This window comes from Salvelinus namaycush, chromosome 26 (assembly GCF_016432855.1).
Source record: "Salvelinus namaycush isolate Seneca chromosome 26, SaNama_1.0, whole genome shotgun sequence".
Classification (NCBI taxonomy): domain Eukaryota; kingdom Metazoa; phylum Chordata; class Actinopteri; order Salmoniformes; family Salmonidae; genus Salvelinus; species Salvelinus namaycush.
Genome location: NC_052332.1, coordinates 40470888 through 40494755, shown reverse-complemented (window position 1 = coordinate 40494755; position 23868 = coordinate 40470888). Strand labels below are relative to the sequence as shown.

The 23868-nt window shown below is 43.6% G+C and overlaps 1 protein-coding gene across 1 annotated transcript; it reads right to left on the bottom strand.

Moving 5' to 3' along the window:
- Window positions 1-298: 298 nt before the first annotated feature.
- LOC120021629 (superoxide dismutase [Cu-Zn]-like) lies at window positions 299-6722 on the bottom strand. The gene is made up of 4 exons (XM_038965435.1): window positions 6571-6722; window positions 3750-3916; window positions 1400-1517; window positions 299-1209 (listed from the first exon to the last, which is right to left on the bottom strand). Exons 1-4 carry the CDS (start codon window positions 6640-6642, stop codon window positions 1102-1104), a joined length of 465 nt encoding a protein of 154 aa, XP_038821363.1. The 5' UTR covers window positions 6643-6722; the 3' UTR covers window positions 299-1101.
- Window positions 6723-23868: the final 17146 nt, after the last annotated feature.

Sequence of the window (23868 nt, the reverse complement as noted above, 5' to 3'; positions counted from 1 at the left end):
CGGTCAACAACCCTTGTGACTGCAGAGATAGTTGGTACACAACCTTTCACTTTTGAGTCAACAAATATTTGTATAGGTTGTTCTATTCAAAACTGGCACTAATGCTTACTCAGGATGCTACAGAAAAATTACATAAAAAAGGACAAAAATAATAATAACACATTACCAAATTATCCCTGCCTACAGATGTAGTCCTCGACTACGACCATCCTGTCTCACGTTAACTTCCATCCGAATCTCCTACACGGGATTCCAAAGCCAATGATAAACATAGAACACCAGCAACATAACACAAGTATCACCAGTGACAATGTATTTCTTTATTTGGCAGCTTGGTACTCAAAGTGAACATCAAAATGAATGTGTCCAAAATTGCCCCACGATCAAAAAAAGTTGAGCACTACAGAGGGTCTAGGGTGCCATTTCCGACTCACAAAAAATGTATAACATGTTCACTGCTTTGGGACAGCATACATCAGAATAATACAAATCACATATAGGCAGGAAGCAACGACCGTCTTAGCAGGACCAACAGATATACCGGTTGATAGCGAACTTTTAATAAGCTCTTTATATTCTGCGGTCATTAGAAACCAAATCCCAAAACAACCCCTAGCCGCTGCATCGTAGAGCACTTGATCTGAATTTTTATAGGTATGGTAGCAATATGTTAACTTCCACCTAGCCTATCAGAGGGCACGGGGGGGGGAGCTACTACCAGATTGGCTCTGGTCTAAATAGGGAGTCATTTGGATCACCGCTACAACCTCAACGTCCTGGCTGTGTGTCTCCCGAGTCAAAGCCCTCAGAACCCAGGGTCTCTGTCCCATATGGCACCCTAACCCATATAATATAGTGCACTAATCTTGATCAGAGTCCTACGGGCCTAGAGTCCTACGGACCCTGTTCAAATGTAGTGCACTATATAAACACAAGGGGTCATTTGGGACACACAGTTCTGTCAGATGAGTTGCCATAAAGGTATAGGTAAAGGGTTGGGGTAGAAATGTATTTTACAGGGCCTTCTATGGGGGGGGTAGCTACAGTGGTCTTCAAGCAGAGGCTAGTGTGTTCCAGGTCTCCCAGTAAGGGATTGTCTGTTTACTGGGCAATGCCAATAACTCCACAAGCCTGGCGACCGCCAGCGTTGCCAGTCTTCAGACTCTCGTCGTTGCCTCCTTTTCCCAGATCATCAGCCTTCTCATGGATCTAATGATAAAAGGGGGTGGAGGGACGCAAAAGAGAGAGCGAGGACAGAGAGCGCAAGAGGGGAGATTAAGGGTGGGGAAAAACAGGGTTGTGTTTATGTAGAGAACTTGAAGTGTGGCTGTGTTCATTAGGAATAAAAAGTCTGCTCAAAGCAGGTCAGCTAATGAGACGTTTGAAAAACGAGTCGTACCACCATGGTCCTGCCGATGATGGAGTCGGTTCCAGTGAGAGTCAGCATCTCGTCCTGGATGTTGATCTCAGCCACACTGTCAGCTCCTGCAGTCACGTTGCCAAGGTCCCCTACGTGCCTAGCAACACAGACAGGATATGATGTCAGAGGAAAGAGTACAGTTTTAGAATAGTGTACCCCACCCCTCCCCCCAAAAGTGCACACCGGTAGCAAAACAATGAGAGCCAAGAGTAGGTGGCTGCCATTTCTCAAAACCACTATTGTTACATGTGACCTCATTTGATTCCATCACAGATCTACTCAACAAGAGTCAACGTAGCATTTAGAAACAGGTAGAGTAAGCGACGTAAACAGAAAATTCCAGCAGACTTCCCGACAACTAAGAATGTGAATTGGAGGTTAAACTTCTCTGCTGCTCTGGTCCCGTCAACTTGCAGCAGCGTGAAGGGCATCAGTGCATCAGTGCTCTTAATGTTTTTTTTATCTGCGGCTCATTCGGTTGCTCGTAGAAAAGTCATGTCGCTGAGTCTTCGTTCAGACCGTATGATTCGTTGACGGTCTACAGTGCATTCAGACCCCTTGACTTTACACAAGTTATCCTCTTATTCAAAAAATGATTACATTCATTTACACACAATGACAAAGCTAAAACAGGTTTAGACATTTTTGAAAAAACATTAACACCTTAAGTATTCAGACCCGTCGCTATGAGACTAAATTGAGTTCAGGTGCATCCTGTTTCCATTGATCATCCTTGAGATGTTTCTACAACTTGATTGGAGTCCATCTGTGGTAAATTCAATTGATTGGACATGATTTAGAAACGCACACACCTGTCTATATAAGGTCTCACAGTTGACAGTGCATGTCAGAGAAAAAACCAAGCCATTAAACATCTGTAGCTTTGAAGGTCCAAGAACACAGTGGCCTCCATCATTCTTACATGGAAGTTTGGAACCACCAAGACTCTTCCTAGACCTGGCCTTCCAGCCACACTAAGCAATCTTGGGAGAAGGGCCTCTAACTCTGTTCTTGGGGACTTTCAATGCTTCAGACATGTTTTTGTACCCTTCCCCAGATCTGTGCCTCGACACAATCTTGTCTTGGCGCCCTACGAACAATTCCTTCGACCTCATGGCTTGGTTTTTGCTCTGACATGCACTGTCAACTGTGGGACCTTATATAGACAGGTGTGTGCCTTTCTAAATCATGTCCAATTATATAGACTTAAATTATAATCAATTTTAGAATAAGGCTGTAACGTAACAAAATGTGGATAAAGTCAAGGGGTCTAAATACTTTCCGAATGTTACTGCTATTTATGGGGATCAGGCCCGAGAGCCAATCATTGAGCTTCCAACATGCAATCTCTCCACTAGGATGGTTCTGCTGGGCATCAGTTGGTCGAGCCAACACGGGAACATAAGGACAGTTGCTGACGCCTACATGTGACGCGAGAGGCATAGAATCAGAGGGACAATCGCAAATGCATTTATTTGATTCCTATGAATTGCCAGGGGACCTCACGATACAATATGATCACGATAATTTAGGTGCCGATACGATATGGATCCGATTCTCACCATTCTACATGTATTACGATTCAATGTTCCAAACATATTGCTCAGCATATGTCCTGCTGCAGAGGGACAAGACAGAGCCATGAGAACAAATGTTGCTCAATCACGGTAATAAACAAGTGCTGAAAACAAATTAACTTCCTATATAAAAAGTTGAGAACAAGCTATGAAGGGAAAGACTGGAATTTTGGTTTGAGTACAGACCAGAGCAAAAATACAACTGCAATATTGTCCAAACGATAATTAAATATATGGATATTCTTTTTGACACCATCAATTCACCCCCCCCCCCCCCCATCACTAAATCCCTCACTACTCGCCGCCTCAAAACATTGGACGAGGTCAGAACATTAATGGTTTTGAGGGGAGGAGAGGACGTGAGGGGTCAAGGCAACAGAGAGATTCTCCACTTAAGATAGTGAGTCTGTCCCATAGACTATTAGAAGATAAAAAGGGCAAGACTGCCAAGAGTTATACATGCTATGGGTCATTACATTAACTAGAATTCTATGTGCTTCATTACAACCATTCTATAGGTCTTTGTATAACTGTCTGTTGAATAGTATAAACAGCTGCACCATTAAATCATTACTAGTGTGGCCATCTAGCACAATAGCTTTCAAAAACTCTGGGACCATCCAGACGTTTCACAATTGTGTCGTCTCCCTGAATTATGTACACGAAACGGCTGGGATTATCCGAGGAGAGGATTTGCAAAACTCCTGGTCTAGCAGGAGGCCTAACTCCTTCAGTCATGGGGTCAGACTAACCGAACAGCATCAGTGGGTCCTCCGTGGGTCTTGTTGTGGGGGTTGAAGTGGGGTCCGGCACTCATACAACCGTTGGTGTTGTCTCCGAAGGCATGGACGTGGAAGCCATGTTCCCCCGGGGTCAGACCCGAGATCTCTCCCGTCAGCTTCACTGGAGCATCAGCACCCTACAGACAGACAAGTTATAGGCCTGTACACACACTAGGGCTGTACACCGTATTTTACTATATACACCAGTATTGACGCATGGACCGATTTGAGTTCTCACTTTACCTTCTATAACAGTATTTCAATGTTTGGTTTGTTACATGTGAAATGTACGTTTTTAAATCGATTACTCCATTTGCTACTCGAGTCGTCTATCCCCCTCTCCTCATGCATGCCACTAACCACACCAAGCCCTGCCTCAAATTCAAATTTTAATCATCACATACACATGGTTAGCAGATGTTAATGCGAGTGTAGCGAAATGCTTGTGCTTCTAGTTCCAACCATGCAGTAATATCTAACAAGTAATCTAACAATTGAACAACAAAAACCTTATACACACACACAAGTGTAAAGGAATTAATAAGAATACGTAGATAAAAATAAATGAGTGATGCCGGACGGCATAAGCAAGATGCAGTAGATGGTATAGAGTACAGTATATACATATGAGATGAGTGTCATTGTTTAAAGTGACTAGTGATACATTACATCATTTTTTCCATTATTAAAGTGGCTAGAGATGAGTCAGTATGTTGGCAGCAGCCACTCAATAATAGTGATGCCTGTTGAACAGTCTGAAGGCCTTGAGATAGAAGCTGTTTTTCAGTCTCTCGGTCCCCGCCTGCCCCCAAGGGAGAGAGCGGTTGGCTCAACCACGGAGTCAGTGGGACTTTGTTGCTCACTCAGCATGGTTTGACCGGCTTGATGACATGTTGCTCTCCAATACACCATTAGTTTGTGTATCTTACCGTCTTGCCAACTACCATCTGCTAGTTTCTCTCCTTTGCAAGGTGTTGCTAAAATAATAATAATGTGTTAGCACCTAATGCTAAAATCGCTAGTTAGCTGGCTATCTAGCTTTCTGAATGTTTTAAGAGTCAGCGCAAACGTAGCTGGCTAGCAAATACTGCCTGGTACCAGTGCTGGTGTATAGCTAGATAGTGGTGCACAAACATGCTTATCTTAGAGACGAATAGGCGAAGCATGACTATGTTGGCTAGCTAGATGAAGTAAGAAAACATGTAATTAAAAATCTATACTGAACAAAAATATTCAAAATGGGTTACCAATGTAATTAGAACAGTAAAAATACATGTTGTGTCATTCGTCTGATATACCACGGCTGTCAACCAATCAGTATTCAACCAACCAGCTCGAACCACCCAAAAACAACCGGCTCGAACCACCCAGAAACAACCGGCTCGAACCACCCAACCAACCGGCTCGAACCACCCAACCAACCGGCTCGAACCACCCAACCAACCGGCTCGAACCACCCAGTTTTTAATCTCTATTTAAGGGTGTTCCTAAATTCATTCTGGAGCCGCACACTGGAAGCTCTGGTCGATGATCCGCTCTGACCACACAACTGCAGTCAAGCACCCAAGCTAACTAGCTAACGTTGGCTAGCTAATTCTAGACACAAATCACATCACTGACCAATTTACTCGCCCCCAGCAGAGCTGGTAGGCTGTTATCATGTTATCTAGAGCGTCGGTGACTAACTGCGCTGCTGGCAATCATTTAAATTCGCTTTTTTTGCCGACACTGGCCACATTCAACAGGTGTTGAGCGTTCGTAAATTCATCAGTTATTCTGCGCTCTTGCAGTCAAACGAGAGTGCTCTGAAGTCGCAGTTGATAGCCAGAGTGAATTTACGAACGCACCCTAAGTATCAGTGTTTGGCATGACAGCACAAACAGACACTCAGGCTAGCATAGCACCAACAAAACAAATGTAGCTAGCTGTTTTTGGACACTTGACATGCTAGCGGTAACTAACAGTTACCGCTAGTTTGGTGGCCTCAACGACCACACGCCTTCTCAGTGCAAATTTGGCATGACAGTTAGATTAACACACACCAGACAAGGTTCAAGGGAAATGGGGTGGACAAGGCAGAATGACTCTAGCCTGGTCCCATATCTGTATGTGCTCTCTGTTGGCATGAGAGCAGAAACGGACTGGCGCACAGGATAGAATGACTCAGCAAAAAAGGTCGCCATTTATTAAACCGTTACACGCCGTGTGTTAGTAGCTACAGTAACGTGTTTGTAACTTGCATTGGTTTTCGTTAACGTCAGCTAGCTAAGGTTTAGCTAGAGACCCCCAGACTTCCTAGTTAAAACGTTAAGTGTGTAACAGGCAGAACTAGCTAGCATTTAACGCATATAATTCCCCCCACCCTGCTTACAGAATACTAGCTATGGCTACGCTATCTACCTATATTGAGTTGATCATTTACAACGAGGGGTTAAAGGTGCAACTACAGGTTACGAGACTGGTATCAAAGGCTGTCACACATGCTATGGCTACAGTAGTTAACGTCAGCAGGCTAGCAAGTAAATAGTTTGCATGATTGAACTTTGAATGAAACTGGCGTTAGTCAGATACAAAGCTAGCTAGTTAGCGTTAAACGTGGTCAGGCAAAAATAATTAGCTAGTGAGCTAGCAACTAAACAGTTACATAAATTATCTGCAAGAGTTCTGACAAATAACGTTAGTTAGCTAAGATAGCCAAGTTGCTAACGTTAGCTAGTTGAACGAGGCCCATCTACACAGACTGCGTCTCAAAGTGCATGCATGTATTTTCCTTATAAACTAAATATTTTACCTCCTGCTCAAAGTATACGGTCCCGGTAACTTCACCGGTTCCTTTTAGCACGCAAACAGCCTTCAACGCCATCTCTACACGTCCTACTTGCCTGACCTAAAGATCTCAAGTCCCGAATACGAAATTTCTGCAAGCTAAAAAATCGAGTATCTTTCGTCTAATAGTGTCCAATCAGGGGCGTGGGGATAATATTGTCCAATCAAGGGCGTGGGGATGGGTGAGCAGAGATCTGATTGGCTAATGAGAAGACTTGTTTATAGGCTTGTTTAAATACATTTTGAACGATACATAACTTTGGGGAACACAATGTACAAACAGTGGCAACCTGTCATTCAGGGCAGGTGAGCCCCACCTTGTTTAGCAAAAAATAAAAGGCAGCTCCAAAATGCTGATGTTTTAGCCTAGCTCAGTGCTTTCTGTGGTGGTGGGGCAGCCAGCAGAAAATACGGAGCGTAGGGGTTGGTAATGTTATTTAGTTGCGCTGTGATTAACTCAGTGTTGTTTCACTCATGGGGACACTACTTCACCGAAAAATCTATAGTGAGAGCTCGGGAATTCAAGCCCCTTGGGTGCTGCCATAGAGTTCCATTAGAAGTTCCCAATGGAAGAAGCCTTAAGGTCATTGGCCACATGTCAAATCACTTTATATCGATCGTAGCTTTGATTGGACTGATCATACTTTGAAAATCTTAGCGAGCAAGCTAGGAGTCTTCGTCATGAATCAAGTCGACAAATCTACAGGCAAATCCTTTTCAATCCTTGTCAAATGAAGATAAATTATAGATAAAAACGTATCGGTGCTCATCGGCCATTGGACATAAACATTACACAAGTTAGAAATCACAAATTCAACAATGAGTGGTTTGGAAAGAATCATTAGCTAACTGCCAAGCATTGCAAAGCAATCACTAGCTTGTTATTCAGTGGAGTGGGTGTGTGGTCCAAGTCTGGGTTTAAGGGTCTCTTTTCCAAGCTTAAAAGGATAAACATTCAACATTGGCCAGGCTGTCAATCCAACATGACTTCTGCCACGTTCAAAACAACTGGAAACTCAGAACTGGGAAATCTCAGACTTCCGTGAGTTCAAGACAACAGGGAACTCTGCAAAAAACGAGCTCCGATTGGAACATACGTTTTGAACAGTCATCCAACTCAGAATTGCAAGTCGGGAACTCTGGCCTCTTTCTAAGGCCCCCGACCTGAAGATCACTGACGTCATGATTCTACCTTGTATTTTTTCAAGGTTCCCAGTTGTCTTGAAAGCATCATAAATCCAGAGAATGCCAGACTGTGATGACAAAATTTGCCCTCAAGAAGGACCGCCGCTCCACCTGTTCAAGTGAGCACAGCACAACACGCTGAGTCCAAAAATGCTGCATAAATTATGTAATATGCCAGGGAGATGTGTATACTGAAGCTAAGAAAGTAATACTATGTCGTGTAGTAAGCTGTTAGTAGCCCATGTGCTTCACCCTAGTAATTTGGTCCCTTTTCCCCTCATAACTTAACCTTAACTGACTTGGTGGTGCACATGTAGCCTATAGCCTGTTTTAGAGAAATGTCATCATCAAATATTGTAAGAGCTTTCATTGTCTGTTTTATATGCCCCTTTATTTATCCTACGGTTCTGACTTGGTGTACAGGGAGAACACTGTAAGAACGGCCCATGTTCTGAATTCTGTCGCTGTAGATTTCAAAAGTGCTGAACACATAGTTATATTGACTACGTCCGTCCTAGCTCGGTCATTAATGTCTTAATCGAAATTTCGGAATGCCTCTTATCCGCTCATCGTTCCCTTATGCCATAGTTTGTACATCTCAACCGTCAGTAGAAACCACATTTCTTTAAGCAAGTCAGCCATATCAGCTATGTTTTTTTTAAAGAGGCTGAATGAACTGTTTCACTGCCCGACAAGGCTCCTCTGATAGCCAGGTGTAGCAGTGTTAAGCTGTTGGTACTGCTGTTGGGACAGCTTTATGTAGGCCCTAACAGTTTGTGGGCACCGTTTGTCACCGTTATAGTGCAATTCATGTATTGTTTAGTGTTGTGTTGTGTTGTGGCTTTGCTGGCACCCATCTAAAGATATATATTTTTTTTTTAAATGCCCCACCAAGATTTACATGCTAAACCGGACAGGAAAGATCATGCAAAACCAGACAGGAAGATTACATCTTTGACTCAACCCACTCAAGTGACACACCCCTCGCAGGGACGGCATGGAGGGGCACTAGTAAGCCAGTGACTCAGCCCCTGTAATAGGGTCGGTCAGAGGCAGAGAATCCCAGTGGAGAGAGGGGAGCCGGCCTGGCAGAGACAGCAAGGGTGGTTCGTCATTCCAGTGCCTTGCTGTTCACCATCACAACCCTGGGCCAGACTACACTCAATCATAGAATCTACTGAAGAGATGAGTCTTCAGTAAAAGACTTAAATGTCAAGACCGAGTCTGCGTCTCTCACATGGATAGGCAGACCATTCCATAAAAATAAAATACAATTTTATTTGTCACATGCGCCGAATACAACAGGTGTAGACCTTTCCGTGAAATACTTACTTACAAGCCCTTAACCAACAATGCAGTTCATGAAATAGAGTTAATAAAATATTTACTAAATAAACAAAAGTTTAAAAAATGTAATCAATCAAAAAGTAACACAAGAAATGTACATAACAACAACGAGGCTAAATACAGGGGGTACCGGTACTGAGTCAATGTGGAGGCTATATACAGGGGGTACCGGTACAGAGTCAATGTGAAGGCTATATACAGGGGGTACCGGTACCAAGTCAATGTGGAGGCTATATACAGGGGGTACCGGTACCAAGTCAATGTGGAGGCTATATACAGGGGGTACCAGTACAGAGTCAATGTGAAGGCTATATACAGGGGGTACCGGTACAGAGTCAATGTGAAGGCTATATACAGGGGGTACCGGTACCAAGTCAATGTGGAGGCTATATACAGGGGGTACCGGTACGGAGTCAATGTGGAGGCTATATACAGGGGGTACCGGTACTGAGTCAATGTGGAGGCTATATACAGGGGGTACCGGTACTGAGTCAATGTGGAGGCTATATACAGGGGGTACCGGTACAGAGTCAATGTGGAGGCTATATACAGGGGGTACCGGTACGGAGTCAATGTGGAGGCTATATACAGGGGGTACCGGTACTGAGTCAATGTGGAGGCTATATACAGGGGGTACCGGTACCGAGTCAATGTGGAGGCTATATACAGGGGGTACCGGTACTGAGTCAATGTAGAGGCTATATACAGGGGGTACCGGTACGGAGTCAATGTGGAGGCTATATACAGGGGGTACCGGTACCGAGTCAATGTGGAGGCTATATACAGGGGGTACCGGTACTGAGTCAATGTGGAGGCTATATACAGGGGGTACCGGTACGGAGTCAATGTGGAGGCTATATACAGGGGGTACCGGTACTGAGTCAATGTGGAGGCTATATACAGGGGATACCGGTACGGAGTCAATGTGGAGGCTATATACAGGGGGTACCGGTACCGAGTCAATGTGGAGGCTATATACAGGGGGTACCGGTACCGAGTCAATGTGGAGGCTATATACAGGGGGTACCGGTACAGAGTCAATGTGGAGGGGTACAGGTTAGTCGGGGAAATTTGTAAAGTGATTATGGATAGATAATAAACAGCGAGTAGCAGCATTGTAAAACCAAAGGGGGGGGGGGGGGGGGCAATGTAAATAGTCCGGGTGGCCATTTGATGAATTGTTCAGCAGTCTTATGGCTTGGGGGTAGAAGCTGTTGAGGAGCCTTTTGGTCCTAGACTTGGCGCTCCGGTACTGCTTGCTGTGCGGTAACAGAGAAAACAGTCTATAACTCGGTTGACTGGAGTCTGACAATTTTATGGGCTTTCCTCTGACACCGCCTAATATATATGTCCTGGATGGCAGGAAACTTGGCCCCAGTGATGTACTGGGCCGTTCGCACTACCCTCTGTAGCGCCTTACGGTCGGAGGCTGAGTAGTTGCCATACCAAGTGATGATGCAGCCGGTCAGGATGCTCTCGATGGTGCAGCTGTAGAACCTTTTAAGGATCTGAGGACCCATGCCAAATCTTTTCAGTCTCCTGAGGGGGAAAAGGTGTTGTCGTGCCCTCTTCACAACTGTCTTGGTGTGTTTGGACCATGATAGTTTGTTGGTGATGTGGATACCAAGGAACTTGAAACTCTCGACCCGCTCCACTACAGTCCGTCCATGTTAATGGGGGGCCTGTTCGGCCCTCCTTTTCCTATAGTCCACGATCAGCTCCTTTGTCTTGATCACGTTGAGGGAGAGGTTGTTGTCCTGGCACCACACTGCCAGGTCTCTGACCTCCTCCCTATAGGCTGTCTCATCATTGTCGGTGATCAGGCCTACCACCGTTGTGTCGTAAGTAAACTTAATGACGGTGTTGGAGTCGTGCTTGGCCACGCAGTCATGGGTGAACAGGGAGTACAGGAGGGGACTGAGCACGCACCCCTGAGGGGCCCCCGTGTTGAGGATCAGAGTGGCAGATGTGTTGTTGCCTACCCTTACCACCTGGGGGGGGGGCGTCCCGTCAGGAAGTCCAGGATCCAGTTGCAGAGGGAGGTGTTTAGTCCCAGGGTCCTTAGCTTAGTGATGAGCTTTGTGGGGACTATGGTGTTGAACGCTGAGCTGTAGTCAATGAATAGCATTCTCACATAGGTGTTCCTTTTGTCCAGGTGGGAAAGGGCAGTGTAGAGTGCGATTGAGATTGCATCATCTGTGGATCTGTGAGGGCGGTATGCAAATTAGAATGGGTCTAGGGTTTCTGGCATGATGGTGTTGATGTGAGCCATGACCAGTCTTTCAAAGCACTTAATGGCTACCGACGTGAGTGCTACGGGGCAGTAATCATTTAGGCAGGTTACCTTCGCTTTCTTGGGCACAGGGACTATGGTGGTCTGTTTGAAACATGTTGGTATTACAGACTAGGCCAGGGAGTGGTTGAAAATGTCAGCAAAGACACGGATTGTGGTTGTTGCGGATGGCTGTTCACAAATCTAAATGTGTATTTGAACCCAATAATGGTTGAATTCAAGAAGTTTAAGCTGCCTATCAATCATTGTTTTTGAAACCAGTGGACAGCCAGGGAAAAATGAGCTCTTGCAACAGCTGCATAGTGCGGATCCCAGCCTATGGAATAACAGCTGCATAGTGCAGATCCCAGCCTATGGAATAAAAGTGGGGCTTTTATTACCGTACTCAATCTAATTCATGGGGATAAAAAAAAATCCACAGGCCTAATGGACACATGCTCAAACTCACACACTTTTGATAGACTTAAATGGGCAATCTGTAGTTGCTACATCTAATTTTGAACTTATAAATTAAATATATACACTGCTCAAAAAAATAAAGGGAACACTTAAACAACACAATGTAACTCCAAGTCAATCACACTTCTGTGAAATCAAACTGTCCACTTAGGAAGCAACACTGATTGACAATAAATTTCACATGCTGTTGTGCAAATGGAATAGACAAAAGGTGGAAATTATAGGCAATTAGCAAGACACTCCCAATAAAGGAATGGTTCTACAGGTGGTGACCACAGACCACTTCTCAGTTCCTATGCTTCCTGGCTGATGTTTTGGTCACTTTTGAATGCTGGCGGTGCTTTCACTCTAGTGGTAGCATGAGACGGAGTCTACAACCCACACAAGTGGCTCAGGTAGTGCAGTTCATCCAGGATGGCACATCAATGCGAGTTGTGGCAAAAAGGTTTGCTGTGTCTGTCAGCAAAGTGTCCAGAGCATGGAGGCGCTACCAGGAGACAGGCCAGTACATCAGGAGACGTGGAGGAGGCCGTAGGAGGGCAACAACCCAGCAGCAGGACCGCTACCTCCGCCTTTGTGCATGGAGGTGCACTGCCAGAGCCCTGCAAAATGACCTCCAGCAGGCCACAAATGTGCATGTGTCTGCTCAAACGGTCAGAAACAGACTCCATGAGGGTGGTATGAGGGCCCGACGTCCACAGGTGGGGGTTGTGCTTACAGCCCAACACTGTGCAGGACGTTTGGCATTTGCCAGAGAACACCAAGATTGGCAAATTCGCCACTGGCGCCCTGTGCTCTTCACAGATGAAAGCAGGTTCACACTGAGCACATGAGCACATGTGACAGACGTGACAGAGTCTGGAGACGCCGTGGAGAACGTTCTGCTGCCTGCAACATCCTCCAGCATGACCGGTTTGGCGGTGGGTCAGTCATGGTGTGGGGTGGCATTTCTTTGTGGCGCCGCACAGCCCTCCATGTACTCGCCAGCGGTAGCCTGACTGCCATTAGGTACCGAGATGAGATCCTCAGACCCCTTGTGAGACCATATGCTGACACATGCACATTTGTGGCCTGCTGGAGGTCATTTTGCAGGGCTCTGGCAGTGCACCTCCTTGCACAAAGGCGGAGGTAGCGGTCCTGCTGCTGGGTTGTTGCCCTCCTACGGCCTCCTCCACGTCTCCTGATGTACTGGCCTGTCTCCTGGTAGCGCCTCCATGCTCTGGACACTACGCTGACAGACACAGCAAACCTTTTTGCCACAGCTCGCATTGATGTGCCATCCTGGATGAACTGCACTACCTGAGCCACTTGTGTGGGTTGTAGACTCCGTCTCATGCTACCACTAGAGTGAAAGCACCGCCAGCATTCAAAAGTGACCAAAACATCAGCCAGGAAGCATAGGAACTGAGAAGTGGTCTGTGGTCACCACCTGCAGAACCATTCCTTTATTGGGGGTGTCTTGCTAATTGCCTATAATTTCCACCTTTTGTCTATTCCATTTGCACAATAGCATGTGACATTTATTGTCAATCAGTGTTGCTTCCTAAGTGGACAGTTTGATTTCACAGAAGTGTGATTGACTTGGAGTTACATTGTGTTGTTTAAGTGTTCCCTTTATTTTTTTGAGCAGTGTATATATATGTATAATTCTTGAAGAATATAACTTATAAATGCCTCATGAGCTTAGTTCAACTGTCACATTCCACAAGAACCCAAAATATAAGCTTGTTTTACTCCAAAGTTTGTAAACATTGTAAATGTAAACAAACACTGTATAGCCTCATAACATGGTTAAAACAGTCCTTGCATCCATAGCTCTGTCTATTCATCTGAGAGTATTTTACACTTCTCCAGGCCCATCCCTCAGCTTTTTACCAAAACAGAGGCGGAGCGACCATTTTGCTATCGTTTCATTTGTTGATTTTCCCTTTAAAGAGCTGCATATTATAAAGATATCAAAGTGTCACCAACTAAAAGGTAAACAACAGACCTAAAGCAAATACAGCATATGGCATTCATTTATCACATGTAAATAACACTTTTCAGTAGTGCTCAAAGCATGCCATTCCATGAGCGCAGCATTTATGTTTCATCTCTAATCAATGAGCCCAATTAGTTCTCCATGACAACAAAATCATAAACAACAGAGTAGGGCTGGCTAATAAGTCCTTAGTTTTGGAGATATGCTCAGGTAAAACAATTTGGCTAATCTATACTTCCATATTTCAAGGTCCTATTCTCGAAGATCAAAGGGTATACCATTTATTGGAATGACTAGAATTCTGTTTTGGTTTTTAATGTAAAGATATAATTTAATCGTATTATATGTAGTAGAAAGCGATGGGTTAGATGAAACCTACATAACCAAACCATAAAGTAAAATTTAACATCCATATATGGCCAGCTATGTAAACTTTAACATTGATTTATCCGTTAATAGATGTTGTTCAATTGGTAACATACATTTGTCTTCTTCTAATGCCTTAAGGGGAAAGTAATCTAAAAGTAATGGAATGTAATCAGATTACGTTACTGAGTTTGGGGTAATCCAAAAGTTGCGTTAATGATTACAATTTTGGACAGGTAACTAATAACTGTAACAGATTACAATTTGAAAGTAACCTACCCAACCCTGTCCGCATAGCAGTGAAAGTTGACATTGTGTTTCCCGAATGACATCCCCAAGAGGTAGAATATATAGTGAAAGAAAACAATAGTGGTCCTAAAACGGAACCTTGAGGAACACCGAAACGTACAATTGATTTGTCAGAGGACAAACCATCCACAGAGATTAACTGATATCGTTCCGACAGATAAGATCTAAACCAGGCCAGAACTTGTCCGTGTAGACCAATTTGGGTTTCCAATCTCTCCAAAAGAATGTGGTGATCGATGGTGTCAAAAGCAGCACTAAGGTCTATCTATGTAACATTGCAAAAAAAATCTGAAACTTTCTGTCCAAAAATTATGCAGAAAAGTTCATTCATGCTTTTGTCACTTCTAGATTAGACTACTGCATCTTCTTGTTCCGGCTCCCCCCTCGGGTTCGTTCCGTGGCGGAGATCTTCGTGGGCTGTACTCGGCCTTGTCTCAGGGTAGTAGGTTGGTGGTTTGAAGATATCCTTCTAGTGGTGTGGGGGCTGTGCTTTGGCAAAGTGGGTGTGGTTATATCCTGGCCAGGGGTATCCTCGGACCGGGCCACAGTGTCTCCCGACCCCTCCTGTCTCAGCCTCCAGTATTTATGCTGCAATAGTTTGTGTCGGGGGGCTAGGGTCAGTCTGTTATATCTGGAGTCTTTCTCCTGTCTTATCCGGTGTCCTGTGTGAATATAAATATGCTCCATCTAATTATCTCTCTCTCTCTCCCTCCCATCCCGGAGGACCTGAGCTCTGGGACCTTGCCTCAGGACTACCTGGCCGGATGACTCCTTGCTGTCCCCAGTCCACCTGGTTGTGCTGCTGCTCCAGTTTCAACTGTTCTGCCTGCGGTTATGGAACCCTGACTTGTTTACCGGATGTGCTACCTTGTCCCGAACCTGCTGTTTTGGACTCTCTACCGCACCTGCTGTCTCTAACTCTGAATGCTCAGCTATGAAAAGCCAACTGACATTTACTCCTGAGGTGCTGACCTGTTGCCACTGTGATTATTATTATTTGACCCTGCTGGTCATCTATGAACGTTTGAACATCTTGGCCATGTACTGTTATAATCTCTACCCAGCACAGCCAGAAGAGGACTGGCCACCCCTCAGAGCCTGGTTCCTCTCTATTTTTCTTCCTAGAGAGTTTTTCCTAGCCAACGTGCTTCTACATTTGCATTGCTTGGTGGGGCTTTTAGGCTGGGTTTCTGTACAGCACTATGTGACTTCGGCTGATGTAAAAAGGGCTTTAGAAATAAATTTGATTGATCGATTGATTGATTAAACGTGAATCGATTATCAATTGTGGTATGGTTTTCTAAACATAAACCTCTGTACTTTCATATCCCTTCAAAATAATTTCACAAATGCTAAATATTTATTTACTGTAGTGTACACTGTTTGAACCTGTTTTAACACAGTTGCAGCCAACAGTATTTTTCAGCGACAACACACAGGTGATTCAGGAGACGCAGATAGCTAATTAGCACAGGTAGTCCACTCTGTCTGCCGTCTGTTTTCCATAAACATAACATGGAGTTATGGCCGTGTGGGAACCCGAACCCTATAAAAGGTGTGTAGTAATTTAACCTTTTTGTTTTTTGAAGATTATTTTTCGTTGATATGAAAGATAAGGTCCTTATGCTTCCAAAACTGTACCGCAAGCGATGCCTGTTAATGTAAGGATGAGAACGGGATTGTTCATAATTGATTAGTAATGCCTGACTTGCGTCTACAAATTCCTGTCTGTCACATAAATGGATTGAGATGTTGATTGCTTCTAGAGAATGAAGACATGTTATATATAGCTCTGAACTGAGAGTCATAATGTAATGAACTGAGAGTCATAATGTAATGAACTGAGAGTCATAATGTAATGAACTGAGAGTCATAATGTAATGAACTGAGAGTCATAATGTAATGAACTGAGAGTCATAATGTAATGAACTGAGAGTCATAATGTAATGAACTGAGAGTCATGATGTAATGAACTGAGAGTCATAATGTAATGAACTGAGAGTCATAATGTAATGAACTGAGAGTCATAATGTAATGAACTGAGAGTCATAATGTAATGAACTGAGAGTCATAATGTAATGAACTGAAAGTCATGATGTAATGAACTCTTAACCCTGACTCAAGACAAAGGGTATTTTAGACATTTTTGTAGAGGGCCAGAAGAAAAAGTGGGTAAACTATGTTTTCAAATTACTGAGGTTGAATTTTTTTAAATTCTAATCTTACTCCTCGGAAGTTTTTTTAAAATCTTTGACGTATATTCTATCCTGTCAAGCAGAAGTGCCTCATCCTATGACGCATTGAGACATATTCGGGAGAGAGACACTGGGAGTCCATTTGGTGATGAAGACTGGACCGCTAACTGCCGAAAGGATCTACCCCGATTGTATCTCTATAAACATACAAGAACTCCCTTTTAAAATCTTTCATAGAACCAGATCGCCTTTAACAGAATGTTAACCGGTGCATCACATTTATGTTTCAAATGTCAACAAGATATTGGCACCTTTCTGCATGTATTTTGGACAACAGAATCCAGTTTTATTAGAATGAGGTTCATTTATACATTTAGAAGATCTTAGACAATTTGCTCATTCACCGAACACACTGTTCTGGTCTATTTAGCCCGCCAAAAAATGTAATCTGTTATTGTGTTCAACACCTGAAATACCGTCTGCGAGGATGTGGCTTTCTCAGGCTTCATCTATTCTACCACTAGAAAAACAAACATTTGACATGCGCCAGAGTACTGAAAAGTTCTGGAAAATCTGGTCATCATCGATTAGTTTACATTGTTATTTAGTCACATGCACAGGGCTGTAGATATAGTTGCAGGGTATAGTGAAATACTTCAGATTCGAGCTCCAACAGTGCAGGTGTGAATGAAGCAATGAAACATATTTTATACACACACACATATATATACACTGCTCAAAAAAATAAAGGGAACACTTAAACAACACAATGTAACTCCAAGTCAATCACACTTCTGTGAAATCAAACTGTCCACTTAGGAAGCAACATTGATTGACAATACATTTCACATGCTGTTGTGCAAATGGAATAGACAAAAGGTGGAAATTATAGGCAATTAGCAAGACACCCCCAATAAAGGAGTGGTTCTGCAGGTGGTGACCACAGACCACTTCTCAGTTCCTATGCTTCCTGGCTGATGTTTTGGTCACTTTTGAATGCTGGCGGTGCTTTCACTCTAGTGGTAGCATGAGAGGGAGTCTACAACCCACACAAGTGGCTCAGGTAGTGCAGCTCATCCAGGATGGCACATCAATGCGAGCTGTGGCAAGAAGGTTTGCTGTGTCTGTCAGCGTAGTGTCCAGAGCATGGAGGCGCTACCAGGAGACAGGCCAGTACATCAGGAGACGTGGAGGAGGCCGTAGGAGGGCAACAACCCAGCAGCAGGACCGCTACCTCCGCCTTTGTGCAAGGAGGAGCACTGCCAGAGCCCTGCAAAATGACCTCCAGCAGGCCACAAATGTGCCCTGTGGGACTGACTTGGAGTTACATTGTGTTGTTTAAGTGTTCCCTTTATTTTTTTGAGCAGTGTATATACAGTACCAGTCAAAAGTTTGGACACACCTACTCATTCAAGAGTTTTTCTTTATTTTTACTATTTTCTACATTGTACAATATTTGTGAAGACATCAAAACTATGAAATAACGCATATGGAATCATGTAGTAACCTAAAAAGTGTTAAATAAATCAAATAAATATATTTTATATTTGAGATTCTTCAAAGTAGCCACCCTTTGCCTTGACAGCTTTGCACACTCTTGGCATTCCCTCAACCAGCTTCATGAGGTAGTCACCTGGAATGCATTTCAATTAACAGGTGTGTCTTGTTAAAAGTTAATTTGTGGAATTTCTTTCCTTCTTAATGCATTTGAGACAATCAGTTGTGTTGTGACAAGGTAGGGGTGGTATACAGAAGATAGCTCTATTTGGTAAAAGACCAAGTACATATTATGGCAAGAACAGCTCAAATAAGCAACGAGAAACGACAGTCCATCATTACTTTAATGTCACACCCTGATCTGTTTCACGTGTCTTTGTGATTGTCTCCACCCCCCTCCAGGTGTAGCCCATCTTCCCTATTATCCCCTGTGTATTTATACCCGTGTTCTCTGTCTGTTGCCAGTTCGTTTTGTTCATTCATACCTACCAGCGTTTCCCCCCTTGCTCCTGTACTCTGGATTCCTGACCTCTGCCGGCCCTGACCCTGAGCCTACAGTGCCTGTTTTCTAGTTTTCCCGGTTTTGACCTTTTCTGCCTGCCCTGACTCTGAGCCTGCCTACCGTCCCGTACCTTTGCCCCACTACTCTGGATTACCGAACTCTGCCTGACCCTGACCCTGTCTGCCGTCCTGTACCTTTGACTGCCCATGTTCAAATTAATAAACTTTTGTTACTTCGTCATTGTCTGTCTTACCTTCAAACGTGTTACTATAAGACATGAAGGTCAGTCAATCCGGGAAAATTTCAAGAACTTAGAAAGTTTCTTCCAGTGCAGTTGCAAAAAACATCAAGCGCTCTGATGAAACTGCCACAGGAAAGGAAGACCCAGAGTTACCTCTGCTGCAGAGGATATGTTCATTAGAGTTAACTGCACCTCAGATTGCAGCCCAAATAAATGCTTCACAGAGTTGAAGTAACAGACACATCTCAACATCAACTGTTCAGAGAAGACTGCGTGAATCAGGCCTAAATGTTGGAAAAGCATTCCAGGTGAAGCTGGTTGAGAGAATGCCAAGAGTGTGCAAAGCTGTCATCAAGGCAAAGGGTGATATATTTTGATTGAACACTTTTTTGGTTACTACATGATTCCATATGTGTTATTTCATCATTTTGATGCTTTCAATATTATTCTACAATGTAGAAAATAGTAAAAAAAAAAACTAAAAAAAACCTTGAATGAGTAGGTCTGTCCAAACTTTTAACTGGTACTGTACATATTACGTCAACTACCTCTACCACTGCACATTGACTCGGTAATGGTACCCCTTGTATGTATATAGCCTTGTTATTTTACTGTGTTACTATGAACTTTTTAGAACATTTTTGGTTAAGGGCTTGTAAGTAAGCATTTCACGGTAAAGTCTACACCTGTTGTATTCGGCCATGTGACAAATACATGTGATTTGCTTTGGCTCGGATAAAGCTACTTTATCTTAAATCAATTTACAGTTAACACACATAGTACCAGACCTTGGTTCAAATACTATTTAAATTAAATTCACATACATTTTGAAGTAAGTATTCAGATGTATTTTCAAATAAAATATAAGTATTGGAAAGTGTTGCAATGTATTTGAAAATACTCAAAAACACAAGATTATTTTCAAATACAAATTAATACTCCCATGCATTTGGACCCAGGTCCTTAAGAGTATTTGAAATAATGTATTTGGAAAATATTGTAGCGATCTTAACCCAAGAGAGGCGTGTACACATGAGCGACTTGGTTTAGAGAAGCTTGGGGACACGCTCTCCCGAAGGAAGGAAGGGGGGGGGGGGGGGTATTGTAGCGACCTTAACCCAAGAGAGGCGTGTACACATGAGCGACTTGGTTTAGAGAAGCTTGGGGACACGCTCTCCCGAAGGAAGTTTTATTGTAGCGACCTTAACCCAAGAGAGGCGTGTACACATGAGCGACTTGGTTTAGAGAAGCTTGGGGACACGCTCTCCCGAAGGAAGATTATTGTAGCGACCTTAACCAAACATCTAGCAACCTCTTCAAGAGGTTTAGACCTCTTGGCGTAACGGTTAGGTTAACGTGTTTGCTTGACAGTTGTTGGACACGAGTTCCGAGTGCTGGTCGGGGCTACAATACTTTCAAATACATCCAATTAAAGTCGTTGATTTCAGCCACATTATTAGGAAATACTCAAAATACAGTAAATAGGTATATTTAAATAAATAATAAAATACACAAGTCTATATAGTACTATGTCTAGGGTATGTGTGTTAACTTTAAATCAGCTCACTTCTGAGCTGTTTTACAACATTTGGAGTTGTAGGTTTGGTATCAAGAATAAGCCGATTAAAATTGGGTCAAACTGGAACAACTAAACACATAACCAGAGTTGTATTCTACGACGCTAGCTAGATCTCTGGATTTTCTCAAACTAGCCAGCTTCAGTTAGTTTCACATTCCAGCTCGGGCTTCATCCGTAATTTAGTAGTGGTATTGTAACACACCAAAAAACTTGTGATTTAATAAAATATTTCTCTAATGAAGGGGACGATGATGCAATCTTTGCGAGAGGGAGAGAATCTGATTACAAACTCGATAAATGGAATTAGCCTGCCCAGGAACAGGTGAATATTGAAGGATTCGTTGCCATAGAAATATACCTGGCTAAAAAGGTGAGTCGTGCGACTGGTTATCCTGAGTTGAACTCAAAATTGACCAAAGTTACCTCGCCGACTACTCAAACCTGATTCACAGTATTGGGGTCAGGGGAAGAACGGACTACTCTACCACCTCTGAGGGCATACGATGTACAAAGCATGTACAACCAGGGCGGATCATAGGTCACAAATCTGGTGATATGGATTAAACTTTACATGGATAGATGAACTCTGGTCATGTAAATTAAATCACGGTTATTACCTTTGCAGTATGATAATTTAACTTGTATCCTAAAATCCTGCAACAGACTAGCGTCCTGTCCAGAGGGTGTACGCCTACCTGTCAATCATGCTGCCTCCCGCTACAGAAACAAAAGATACAGCGCCTTCGGAAAGTATTCGGGCAACTTTGGTTTTTCCACATTTTGTTACGTTACAGCCTCATTCTAAAATGTATTAAATTAAATAAAAAAAATCCTTAGCAATCTACACACAATAACCCACAATGAGAAAGCGGGAAAAACACGCTTAGACATTTTTTGCAAATACAAAAATACCTTATTTACATACGTATTCAGACCCTTTGCTATGAGACTCGAAATTGAGCTCAGGTGCATCCTGTTTCCATTGATCATCCTTGCGATGTTTCTACAACTTGATTGGAGTCCACCTGTGGTAAATTCAATTGATTGGACATGATTTGGAAAGGCACACACCTGTCTATATAAGGTCCCCACAGTTGACAGAGCAAAAACCAAGCCATGAGGTCGAAGGAATTGTCCGTAGAGCTTAGAGACAGGATTGTGTGGAGGCACAGATCTGGAGAAGGGTAGCAAAAAATGTCTGCAGCATTGAAGGTCCCCAAGAACACAGTGGCCTCTATTCTTAAATGGAAGATGTTTGGAACCACCAAGACTCTTCCTAGAGCTGGCCGCCCGGCCAAATTGAGCAATCGGGAGAGAAGGGCCTTGGTCAGGGATGTGATCAAGTTCCTCTGTGGAGATGGGAGAACCTTCCAGAAGGACAACCATCTCTGTAGCACTCCACCAATCAGGCCTTTATGGTAGAGTGGCCAGACGGAAGCCACTCATCAGTAAAAGGCACGACAGCCCGTTTGGAGTTTGCCAAAAGGCACCTAAAGACTCTCAGACCATGAAAAACAAGATTCTCTGGTCTGATGAAACCAAGATTGAGCTCTTTGGCCTGAATGCCAAGCGTCACATCTGGAGGAAACCTGGCACCATCCCTACGGTGAAGCATGGTGGTGGTGGCAGCATCATGCTGTGGGGATGTTTTTCAGCAGCAGGGACTGGGAGACTAGTCAGGATCGAGGCAAAGATGAACATAGCGAAGTACAGAGAGATCCTTGATGAAAACCTGCTCCAGAGCGCTCAGGACCTCAGACTGGGGCGAAGGTTCACGTTCCAACAGGACAATGACTCTAAACACACAGCCAAGACAACGCAGGAATGGCTTTGAGACAAGTCTCTGAATGTCCTTGAGTGGCCCAGCCAAAGCCCAGACTTGAACCCAATCGAACATCTCTGGAGAGACCTGAAAATAGCTGTGCAGCAACGCTCCCCATCCAACCTGACAGAGCTTGAGAGGATCTGTAGAGAATGAGAGAAATCTCCAAATACAGGTGTGCCAAGTTTGTAGCATCCCAAGAAGACTGGATGCTGTAATCGCTGCCAAAAGGTGCTTCAACAAAGTACTGAATACTTATGTAAATGTGATATGTTTTTGGGGGGGGTTTTACATATGAGCAAAAATGTCTATAAAACGGTTTTTGCTTTGTCTTATGGGGTAGTGTGTCGATTGATTTTAAAAAATGTCATCCATTTTAGAATAAGGCTGTAATGTAACAAAATGTGGAAAAGTCAAGGGGTCTGAATACTTTCCCGAAGGCACAGTCAGCTCCTGCCCTATGGGCCATTCTGGTCCAGATAAGGGCTCCTGCCCTATGGGCCATTCTGGTCCAGATAAGGGCTCCTGCCCTGTGGGCCATTCTGGTCCAGATAAGGGCTCCTGCCCTGTGGGCCATTCTGGTCCAGATAAGGGCTCTTGCCCTGTGGGCCATTCTGGTTCAGATAAGGGCTCCTGCCCTATGGGCCATTCTGGTTCAGATAAGGGCTCCTGCCCTATGGGCCATTCTGGTCCAGATAAGGGCTCCTGCCCTATGGGCCATTCTGGTTCAGATAAGGGCTCCTGTCCCATGGGCCATTCTGGTTCAGATAAGGGCTCCTGCCCTATGGGCCATTCTGGTTCAGATAAGGGCTTCTGCCCTATGGGCCATTCTGGTTCAGATAAGGGCTTCTGCCCTATGGGCCATTCTGGTCCAGATAAGGCCACTTCCTTTCCAGTTCACACTGTTCTATAGGTCTAGTATGCCTATCTAGTATAACTTGGTCCAGGTATCAAACCCTCAACACCAGTGTTGTAACACAGAGTCAGGAATAAGCTGATTAAAGTTGGATCAACAAACAAACGTGACACATGGACCCTGTTCAAAAACTTTAGGAGGAAGATAGGCAGGACAATAGGATGTATTTCTGAAGTTTTCACGTCGGAATATACTCTACATAAAGACCACTTCTAAGGTCTGAAAACAATCTAACAAACTTTGATATTTGTAGTGAAATATCACTTCGAAAAGGTTGATAACAGATTAGTTATTGAGCTCAGCAAAGAGGGGGGTGACTTCTCATCATGGTTTGAGAAATCAAATCAACAAATCAGAAAAAGGCTAGATCTGGTACGAAAATAGTTTATTATTAAAAACAATTTCCCTATCGCTGAAATATTGGATATTTAATTCCATTGTTTCTTTCTTTTAACTTAAAAATTAAAACAAACTTTTCATATCCTAAAGCCTTGCTGTAACATTTACCAGTTAAAAATGAAAAACAGTACAGCAAAAAAAAGGGGCCTTTTGTTAATTTTTTCCTGTCGTG

Coding starts and splice junctions, on each gene's coding strand:
- LOC120021629 (XM_038965435.1), bottom strand. CDS start 6,642: ATGGCGTTGAAGGCTGTTTGCGTGCTAAAAGGAACCGGTGAAGTTACC. Junction 3,917..6,570: donor CCGTATACTTTGAGCAGGAG/GTAAAATATTTA, acceptor GTCTGTCTGTAG/GGTGCTGATGCTCCAGTGAA. Junction 1,210..1,399: donor TCATCGGCAGGACCATGGTG/GTACGACTCGTT, acceptor TTTTATCATTAG/ATCCATGAGAAGGCTGATGA.